Raw genomic sequence first — 11,276 nt, 5'->3', positions numbered from 1 at the left:
CAATTTAATAATGAAAAATTACTAAAACCCAAAGAGCAAGAAGAAAAGTGTCCATCTATTTGTGATATCAAAAGAGTTCGTATATCTACATAAACCAAATATTTAAAAAAAAAACACTTTGCGAAACTTCAACGGCAAAGATGGCGACTTGAGCGGTTTGTTTTTTGCCATCGGAATTTAACGAAATTCTCCATAATCTGAAATCTGCGGATATATGTTGTCGACTCAAAATCAATATTTTTTTATGTTTTGTTATTCATATAAGGTTTCGATCGAGTTTACCGTAGTCCTGCATGAAATTATTAATGTAGATTTGAAGCTTTTCGGGAATATATATCTTACTCTGTCTTTTAAGCAACGTTAGAAAGAAACAACTACATTAGGCGTGAAGTTAGGCACGTTCGACAACATGACAAGTATGACAACACGAATACTACAATAACAATCGAGCTCTCGATAGCGAGCGCGTCAAGGTTTTTTAAACTCATGGTATGAGTCCAATCGAAAACTATTCGATCCGCGTTTATACGCTATCGACTGTAGTAAAGTCATTGACGTTTTCGATAGCAACTCATGGTAGAGGTACTGGAGGGAGATCGCGTAGGTAACTAGATGCCGACGTAATAGGCACCTAAATGCAGGCTGCACAAGCAGCGAGACGCAGATTGCACAAGAAATAAGATTATTATTTTTGTTTTGAACTCGATTCGGCTGTATGACTTTGTTTTGTTTGTAAGCACAGAACTTCAGAGCGTGAAATAGCTGTAATCTATAAATGTTTGCTCAGTTTTTTAGAATGATCGTCCTTGAAACCTAGGGCTATTTTAGAGATAATAAGTTTATTTACATGTGGTATAACACTACTGGTACTTGGCTGAACCCAGTTAGACTGGAAGCCAACCCTAACACAGTTGGGAAAAAAACTAGAGCGACGATGATCTGGCCAGAGTTGCGCTGAGCATGCGCAAGCAATCCCGTGGCCCTGGCTCAGGCAGGTGAAGGGGCCTGGGGTGTTTTTAGACGGTGGGAGTCCGACATATCCCCCGTGGCTTGAAGTTATTAGCGTTTTACCCCGGAGTAAAAAGGTCGATGTTGATGAGTACTCACGGGTCCGGCTCGTTGTGTAGCCGCGCGTGCAGTGCCTCCGCAGAGCGCGGCGCGGGCTCGGCGCGGCGCCGCGCGGACGCGCACACGAGGCACTCCGCCTCCGACTCCGCGTACGTCTGGAAACAGCTGCAACAACGACAAATAAAACATATCAAGTACATGCAAAATATATGAAGACCCTGTCCGATCCTTGATGGACATAAAGGGTGAGACATTTACTCTTTTCGACGCGTTTACTTTTTTCATGTATTCTAGACAAGACTCCAATGCTGGCTGGAATTTTTCATCGGGGATCTTAGACATCATTCTAGATCCCCTCCATTGGAATCTGCATTGGTCGGTACATGAATACATTATTTTGCATTTTGTTCCGCGCTTTTTTAATTTCAGGCGTCATAAAATCACTTTTTTTACTTCTAAACATTACGAATACCAGCGACAAGCTAGGGGCACTAACCACTACCAACGGGCTATGCAGACGGACAGACATATCAAACCTACAACTTTCCATCGGGGTCAAAAGCATGTACGCTTATGTTTACATGTATGTTTTAAACATCACATTTATAACTTGTTCTTGTTGCTTATTGTTCACTAAACTCACTCTTGATGGAAGGAGTGCTGGCAGAAGAAGTGCACGGTGGGCAGTTGCAGCTGCTTGTTGCAGGCTGCACAGCGCGAGGACTGGAACACGAGCTGGGACCGCTGCAGCGTCTCGATCTGTTGCTTCATGCGCGCGCTCTCCTCGCGGTACTTCACCGAGAGCTGCTGCTCGCGTTGGATCACTTCGTTCTCAGATTTCAGAACGTCTGTTAGGTACCTGGTAAAACGTATGTTTTAGAACTAAAAAACTAAACTAAGATAATCAACCAAAAAAAGACACGTTCAAAGAGTAAATAAATTTTATTTCGAAAAAAAAATACCTAAACTGACTGCGAACTTACGGGAATTCAAAAATTTTTTTTTTTCAAATAGGTCGTTTTCTAGACACTTTTTACTATGGCAAGAAGAACTGGCAAGAACTCTATAACAAGGGGCAAATTGTGCTCTGTTTTCACTTACTTTCTCACATCTCCTAATGTGTATGTGGGTGTGCTGGCGAGACAATCGATGACTAGTATAGGTGATAGCAACTTTTCATTCGCTGTGAACAAAAGTACGATATTAGTTTACATCTTTGTTCATATGGACCACGACTTTATTTGAGAAGTTTGTGGACATTTATGATGAGTATTTATCACCTACGGTTTTAGGTTACACTTGGCCACGCGCTACGCTTGGTGCTACGTGCTACGCGCGCTCTACACTCACCTATAACGTTGAGCAGCTCGGGCAGGCAGTGCGGCGGCGGCGGGCTCCACAGCACGTCGAGCCACAGTCGCGGGCACAGCGCGCCGCGCCGCCGGCACACCGCCACGCGCTACGCTAGGTGCTACGTGCTACGCGCGCTCTACACTCACCTATAACGTTGAGCAGCTCGGGCAGGCAGTGCGGCGGCGGCGGGCTCCACAGCACGTCGAGCCACAGTCGCGGGCACAGCGCGCCGCGCCGCCGGCACACCGCCACGCGCTACGCTAGGTGCTACGTGCTACGCGCGCTCTACACTCACCTATAACGTTGAGCAGCTCGGGCAGGCAGTGCGGCGGCGGCGGGCTCCACAGCACGTCGAGCCACAGTCGCGGGCACAGCGCGCCGCGCCGCCGGCACACCGCCACGCGCTACGCTAGGTGCTACGTGCTACGCGCGCTCTACACTCACCTATAACGTTGAGCAGCTCGGGCAGGCAGTGCGGCGGCGGCGGGCTCCACAGCACGTCGAGCCACAGTCGCGGGCACAGCGCGCCGCGCCGCCGGCACACCGCCACGCGCTACGCTAGGTGCTACGTGCTACGCGCGCTCTACACTCACCTATAACGTTGAGCAGCTCGGGCAGGCAGTGCGGCGGCGGCGGGCTCCACAGCACGTCGAGCCACAGTCGCGGGCACAGCGCGCCGCGCCGCCGGCACACCGCCACGCGCTACGCTAGGTGCTACGTGCTACGCGCGCTCTACACTCACCTATAACGTTGAGCAGCTCGGGCAGGCAGTGCGGCGGCGGCGGGCTCCACAGCACGTCGAGCCACAGTCGCGGGCACAGCGCGCCGCGCCGCCGGCACACCGCCACGCGCTACGCTAGGTGCTACGTGCTACGCGCGCTCTACACTCACCTATAACGTTGAGCAGCTCGGGCAGGCAGTGCGGCGGCGGCGGGCTCCACAGCACGTCGAGCCACAGTCGCGGGCACAGCGCGCCGCGCCGCCGGCACACCGCCAGCGCGCTCTCCGCGTCGCCGCTGCGCAAGTGCAGCGACACCTGCGACCGCCAACTGCAGCAAACGTAGGTGTTAGTTCATTGCTAAGTATTAGAGATCGCAGCCGGAGCGATGGCGCAGCAATTAAAGTGAAAACAGCATTCGGCACAAAGAAAGTACGATTGGCTCCAAGTGTTTTGCGCGGCACGCACGATGCGGTGTTGGATGGTCACTGATCAGCTTTTTGCGCGGCACACACGAAGCGATGTTGGATCGACATGGTCAGCTGTTTGCGCGGCACACACTATGTCATGTTAGATCGACACCGCTCAGCTGTTTTGCGCGGCACACACTATGTCATGTTAGATCGACACCGCTCAGCTGTTTTGCGCGGCACACACTATGTCATGTTAGATCGACACCGCTCAAATGTTTGCGCGGCACGCACGATACGACGCTACACCTAGTACGTCCTCCAATGAAATGAAATGTGCTCTACAACATGGTTCTACTCACAGTTTATTCTCCTCATATAAATACAGCACGCCCGCCTGGAAGCCCAGCATCTGACAGATGATCAGCGTCTGATCCTTGTCGTAGTTCGCTTCGGGATTCTTTAATACTTTCAGTACTTTTTCTTCGTAATCCTTTTTCTCGCTTTCCGGTGATTTTGCCCTAAAATTGTTCTATATGTTTAAAGGACTCAAAACTTAAACTTTTCGTTTCGTCTACTTTTGACTACATTATTGCATATTTAACTGCGTTTATTTTCTTTGAACTCTGGTTGCAGGGAAAAAATTGATTTAATAACAATCTAAATTTTTACATATTTTTATCCATCATTATCTTAATTTTGATCAAAGAAACACTTTGATTTATTATCAACTTTTATATAATAAACAGAAGATTTTTAACCCACCACACGTGTATATAATGTTCTATAAGTGCATCAAACACAAGTTTAGAACAATCCTTTTCCTTAGCGGTCATGTGTTCTAGGAACTCTATGAGCCTCTCCGAGTTGCTTAAGAACATGTGAATGTAGTCATCCGGTAGAGCCTTCACCGGCTCCCTGAAGCCTCCCGACATGGAGATCTCGTCGACTAAGGGCTTGCTGCGAGGTCTGTAGTCTGTGCATAGTACTGTAGACAAATTAAATGTATTTTAGACTATGGGTTTTGACAGTCGTAGCACACTGACTTTCGTAGAGACTGACACCGGACCATCATAAAAAATGGGATTTTACATTCGTAGCACAAATTACAGTCGTAGACAATATAACTTGACATACGTTTTAAATTGTATTTGACATTCGTAGTAAATGGTATTTGACATTCGTAGTAAATTGTATTTGACATTCGTAGTAAATGGTATTTGACATTCGTAGCACGCTTTACGTTCGATGCCAAGTGACTTGAGATTTGTAGCACAAATGATGATATTCGTAGCCAAAGGGAAATAACATTCGTAGCCCACTTGGCTTTCGTAGGCAACGGGTAATAAAATTCGTAGCCTGTTTGATTCTCAAGCTTGATTCGTAGCACTCTTGACGTCTGCAGAAAATGGGCTTTGAAATTCGTAGTCAAAAGGCGAGTTTTCGTATTCGTAGGTGACTTGACGTACGTAGAAAATGGGACATGACATTCGTAGCACAGGAGGCATTCTTTCATTTCTTTAGTTTACGCGCCGGCTCACACTTTTCAGACTTCGATAAGTGTAATTTAATATACATTGATGCTCCATGCATTAATGTATTTAAAATGTACGGCTTCATGTAAATACAAATAAATTCAAAGAGAGTTAGACGCGGATACAGACTCGTGAAGCGTGGACATTTTGTCTTAATAAAACCGGCCTTTAGATAATTACATTAATAATTATTTTTACTTCAACCATACAATATTTAAACACTTACGTTTCAAGAACTTGGTACTCTCCTCCGGCTCGTGTTGTATCAGCCTGTGTCCGTATTTCCGCATGTACATATCGGCGTCTTCAAACTCCAACTCCACGATATAGTCCAATGCTTTGCGGAAGTCCTTCTTATCTTCTATCATCATCTTGAGGTACCAGTCGTGGCGCTTGTGGTTCGCGGCGAGGGATAACGCGTCGTCTATACTTACTTGACGCATTACCTACAAATAAATATGGAAATTATAAAGGGATAATTTTAATGTACATTTTGGTGACCAAAGATTTTGGGAATAGGGCCCAAACCAGGCACAAATGACTGGTTACCCTTTTAATTTTGTATTTTGATCTAAATTATATTCAACGTATCTAAACCCGGTGTCTGACAGATTTTTATATAGTTACCGTTTTCTTTTGCCTTTGCTACTTACCTAAAAGAAATAATTGCACCTGCTTTAATAATTGTCATGTTTGTAAAAACGTATTGTGTAAACAGATGTCGGCAGGCCATAAGAAAAATAATCACCCAATATGTTTACTGTGGGGCCTTCCTACCGTAAGAATCAAAGTTCTATTCTAAATATTTGTATTACCAACTATCTTCATTCTACTTATTCTCAAAATGCTTTACTGGTGGACAAACAAAGGCCTCCCCGTCCTTGCCAAACCCATGCCCACTCAACCCAAAACGTACCTTAATAGCGACATCTACATCGAAATCGATGACTTTATCTTTAGAATTGATAAAATCCTTCAGCTTCCCCTGTTGGTCGTGTTGATCTATCTTGACGTAGCACGTCAGTAGCAACGTCGTGTGGTCCTCAGTGGCACAGCCCTTCTTCTTATGCAACTCTTCAAGATATTGTATGAGAGGCTCTAGGTGTCTGGACTCCAAGTACTTGCGGATCACGTAGGATGTTTCCAACCAACCGATGGTTTTGACGTATTGTTCAATAGCGCCTTTTAAGTCGCCCTGTGGAAGTTGTGAGTGTTATAAAGATGTTTTTTTTTCAAGTTATGTCTTTCCATTTATGTAATTTGCTCGATATTACCGCCAAGAGATAAAATTCACAATCTAAACTTCACTTTTTTGTGTAGAAACGATACAAACGACGTTGGAATTGCAAAAGCATCTTAGTTATTTAGCTTTATACTTAAGTTAATATTTAAAAGATTGAATTACTTGTTTGTGTAATTAAGACAGAACTTATTTTATTTTTTTTATTCCGTTCTGGAGTTAAAGATATTTTAATCACTTGCACAAAAACACTTACTTTGCTATACAAATGATCACCATACTGTTTATAAATCTCCGTCAAGCCGGCCACATCGTAATGCTGACTGCTCGCAATCTTAATGGCTACGTCATACAAATTCTTCTTGAAGAGCAGCGACAATTTCGACTGCAGATCTTTTTCCTCTAAATAAATAATCTCTTTATTCTTCGTCAGGATATAGAAAGATCCCCACTCCGTCAACACTGCATCAACTTCCTCAAAAGTCTTTGAGAAAACGATGAATTTGTTCTGTATATCTAGAATGGTGATGTGGTGGTATTTTGGGGCTGGTGCGGTGCTGGTGGAGGCGGTTGTCTTGTTTGGGGTCTCGTTCGTGGTGATGACGAGGTAGCTGCGGAAACAGTCGAGACGGACCTTTTCCCCTTTCAGCGCGTAACACGGACCACGGCCTTCTGTTGTGTAGCAGAAGAGAGCCTGGACAGAAATAGATAGTGAAGTTGATGATTAGGACTTACAGAAGCAGCAAAAAATATTATGGTGCTTCTGTCAGAGTGAGATTGGTGATTATGACTTTCGGAAAGAGAAATGTAAGAAGTATGTTATAATTATTATTCTTTTATAATAGTATATTTTATTCATCACACTTTTACATAAATTCCTGAAAAAAAATGATATTTTGATTTTAATAACCAAGTTCCAGAAAGATGGTTTTTTATACATTTCAGTTTTGACCGTTTATGATTTACATCCTAATATCCAATATATTTTTTGCAATAGAATTCAATTACGGTTATGAACACCTGTCCAAGTCCCTCATTTCGCCATTTACAAAGACTGGTGATTGGATGGAAATTAGATGAAATTTAACACTTTTTTCTCCTAAGCACTTTGCCTACACAATAACCGGAAATCCTTTGATTCGCGCCCTACCGAATACCCAATTATTATCGAATTTCCATTCATCCATCGGCAATTTTAGATAGCATAACTGGTGCATACCTCCTCATTAGCGACGGTGTACTGATGCTTGTCGTCGAGCACGCTGCAGTGCGGCGCGGCGCCCTTCGCGTCCAGCGCGTCGACGCGCTCCGAGCTCAGCCACACCACCATCACGCACGCGCGCGACACCGCGAACAACTTGTCCGCTCCTCTGGGACACGCAGGACATACAATATTTGAGTGGATAGTTGAGTGATTGAGTTCACCACGCCAAAGATTGGCGCGTCTTATCGCGGGTTTCGATATAGGTAGGACTAGTATTTGTGTGATCCACGTTTGCTTGTTTCGAATCTAGGTGTCTTTTTCCATGTATTGTGATTTGTATGTTTGTGAAAAGGAAGGAATAAATTTTAAATGTGGGAGTCATTTTTTTTTATAATGTTCACGAACCCGCGTGAATTCGCGCAGTGGTGACTTCAACCGCTTGGTTATCCCTAAAGTCGTATGCAAGAACATAAGAAAGTTTACAATATTGTATGTAAACAGGGGTGGCTTTGTGCAAGTGACTTGAGTATTTGTGCAACACACACGGATTAAATTTCTTAATAGAAAATCAAGTGAAATTATTACTATTTCAGCTGTTATTGATTACGTAAAAGTATTTAATTGATACATTTCATAATTTGGTTATTATTATAAAATATTTCTACAATATACGATATACGGAAACTTCAGCATTGGTGATAACACCTTTTTAACCTAATTAATATTTAACTTTGATAACAGTCAACTTTAGACAAATTTTAAACCATTCGTTCCGTTCTTTTTTTGTAAGCGTTTGGATGGCGCACTGGGACAACTGATCCCCTACTATACAGGCATGATTTGAACCACCACACCATCTGACAAGGGGTTGACATTTACCTACAGATTACAATAATATAATGCTTACTTGAATGCCAGCCCGGTTATAGGACTAGTCCCGGTATCAGGCAATGTCTTCATCTTCATACTCCGCTGTCGAGCTATATCACCACGGAACAGTGACACTGACCCATCTCGGAAACCAACTGCTAGAAGATTCTGGAACAAAGGTTATGTTTAGATTTTTGGCGTTATGGTATTCTGTGGCTAATATTTTATATTTACGCTTTTTTTTGGATTTAGCTCTCTGTCAAATACTCTAGTAAATTAGATTTGTTTAATATTCATATCAGTTTCCCTTATCTTGTTTGCATAGAATAATTACATATCAGATTAGTATAATTTATTTTTCTAGTTATCTATATTAATATATAAAGCTGAAGAGTTTGTTTGAATGCGCTTATCTCTGGAACTACTGGTTGAATAGACCTTTCATTGAGGAAGGTTTTAGGCTATATAATATCACGCTGCAACTAATAAGAGAGAAGATACAATGGAAAATGTAGCAAAAATGGGGAAAAATATTCATCTTCGACGGCTTCCGTTCAAAAATTCCTAACTTATATCTTCTAACCACGCGGACGAAGTCGCGGGCAACAGCTAGTATAATATAATTGTCCTGGATGGGAACCGACCTCCGGTATAGCACTCAGGGTGGCTATTGTGGCTAACCACACCAACAGGCCAGTTGAAGTGGAAAAATCAAAGGCCTATACTATGCAGTGGGACAGTAATGACTACAACTAAACAGTACCTTATTATCATGCACGGCTAGCGCAGTGGCGGGCGTGGGCCGCATGTGCGAGGGCACGGCGCGCGACACCCGCGTGCACGTCGGGTTCCCGTGCCGGTCACTGCGCGACCAGTCCCACACTCTGATGAGGGGATTCACACCGGCTTCGTCTTCCTGATTAAACCACAAGAGTTCGATTAGATCCCTGCATAGAACAAGCTTTTTTGTCTTTGTACATGTGATTTGAATCTTTGAGAAACCCCCCGCATCACAAGCATTGAAGTCCTTAGTGCAGGAGTGTTTTTTTTTATTAAAAATATAATAAAAATATTTTTTTGTCATATATGAGTCGTATTTGAGTTATCAAACTGAGAGGCTAAACAGCATTTTTACATCCTGTTGTATCCCTATTGGTTACGCTTTATCTTTCAAATCATATTAGTGTGTACAAATAAATAATGCTATCTTGTTTTCTGACGTAATAAAGTCATATTGCTAAACTATAATGTTAAACTATTGTTAATTCACAGAAATGAATCATTTTGGTTGCAATATTTGACAAAATTAAATCACATATATTAAAAAAAATTATTTAATCAAAGACAACACATTATTTGGTATATTTAATAAAAAATCCTAAGCACTTACCCCAATAGTAACAAGATAAGGGTCATGAGATAATTGCTGAGCCAGAGTCACAGTTAACTCATAAGCCTTGAACGATGTGACCTCCCAGGAGCGGGAGATGAGATGGGCCCATCCTGTGACATCACACAGCACAACATGACCATTACCACTTGTAGTTGCCGTTACATGGGTGTCCTAGAATGATAATAGTAACTATTTATCTACTAATGTAATAAATGTGTTTGTATGAATGGATGTTTGTTCCTCTTTCACCCGGAATGGATGAATGAAGATTGGTTTGTGGCAAAACTTCTTACACAGATAGTTTATAACTAGTATTAACACATAGGATAGTTTTTATGCTGAATTTATGTTCCCGTGGAATCATTGTTGGTTTGTGTATAAATAGAAATAACATAGACACCCAACAAACATCTATTATCATCACATACACAGTTTCATCCTGTTTTGGGAATTAAACTGATTCATCAACTTTTATATTTTTGAGTTTGTATATAACACAAAAACATGGGAACATTTTGTATTTTAATAAGAATAGAGGAATGACTTGCAAGAAAATTGGCAATTCAAAAAAAGTGGTCTTATTTAATTTTACACATTATTAGTATTTATTGTACAGTTGGTCATGAAAGGAGATAAACTGAGTAATTGTTGTAATGGCAAGCATGTTAGAACTATTTTCAATATAATATATAATAGCTTCGAATTACATCTGGTTTTATAGATTGATTACACCGTTGTTTGCAACAATCATTATTAAAAAAGTATCTCTTATATAGATATCAAATTAAAAACAAGAACACAGTTATGTTCCAGCCTGTATTACACATCCTTTTCACCAACACACAAGGAAATTAGAAGTACACTGTTGTTTGTGTGTGACAAACAATGTCTGATCAACACTTCATGCCTTTATACTATAGATTCATATAATGTTATATTAACATTGTGTACACAGGCATTATGCCTGTCAATTCCAGGTAACTTGAGAGTAAATTATATACTTACTTGCAAGGAGCTAGCAACTTTTCCGTTATCGACATTTTTATGTATGTCGAAAAACGTAAATTTTCGCCACTGAAACATAATTAAAGCGTATTTATTTACGGTGTAAAGAAGTCTTATGGAGGTCATGGTTATAACTTGAGATTTCAGGTTACAAAGCTACTTAGAGTAGAAGTAAAATATTGAAATAATAGTTACGTTAAGATATTTTGTTAACAAACAAAAGATATAGTCATCTTTTTTGTACGTTGTTGTGTAAATAGTCATAGTTACCTCCAAGAAAGCCATTGTTGTACTTAATAAATCCTACACACTGGACATAATATCGTTATAATATATAATTTACAGTGTTTTCCTCATGTAAAAAATAAATAAATTACAGTACATTTGCACAGTACTGTTTCACTTTTTGACATTGACAATGACAGTTTTAATTTCAGGGGGTGGCACCGCAAGACACCATAGACTATAAAAATATATTCC

General features: G+C 41.7%; 1 protein-coding gene across 1 annotated transcript; it reads right to left on the bottom strand.

The window, feature by feature from the left end:
- Positions 1 to 586: 586 nt before the first annotated feature.
- LOC113499665 (vacuolar protein sorting-associated protein 11 homolog) lies at positions 587 to 11,216 on the bottom strand. The gene is made up of 15 exons (XM_026880211.1): positions 11,067 to 11,216; positions 10,797 to 10,865; positions 9,789 to 9,962; positions 9,162 to 9,314; positions 8,436 to 8,566; positions 7,544 to 7,694; positions 6,581 to 7,018; positions 6,001 to 6,279; positions 5,311 to 5,530; positions 4,315 to 4,537; positions 3,912 to 4,070; positions 3,313 to 3,470; positions 2,170 to 2,251; positions 1,712 to 1,927; positions 587 to 1,233 (listed from the first exon to the last, which is right to left on the bottom strand). Exons 1-15 carry the CDS (start codon positions 11,079 to 11,081, stop codon positions 1,104 to 1,106), a joined length of 2,598 nt encoding a protein of 865 aa, XP_026736012.1. The 5' UTR covers positions 11,082 to 11,216; the 3' UTR covers positions 587 to 1,103.
- Positions 11,217 to 11,276: the final 60 nt, after the last annotated feature.

Source organism: Trichoplusia ni, chromosome 1 (assembly GCF_003590095.1).
Source record: "Trichoplusia ni isolate ovarian cell line Hi5 chromosome 1, tn1, whole genome shotgun sequence".
Classification (NCBI taxonomy): Eukaryota; Metazoa; Arthropoda; class Insecta; order Lepidoptera; family Noctuidae; genus Trichoplusia; species Trichoplusia ni.
The sequence above is the reverse complement of the archived record's forward strand: the minus strand, read 5'-3'. Positions and strand labels throughout refer to the sequence as shown.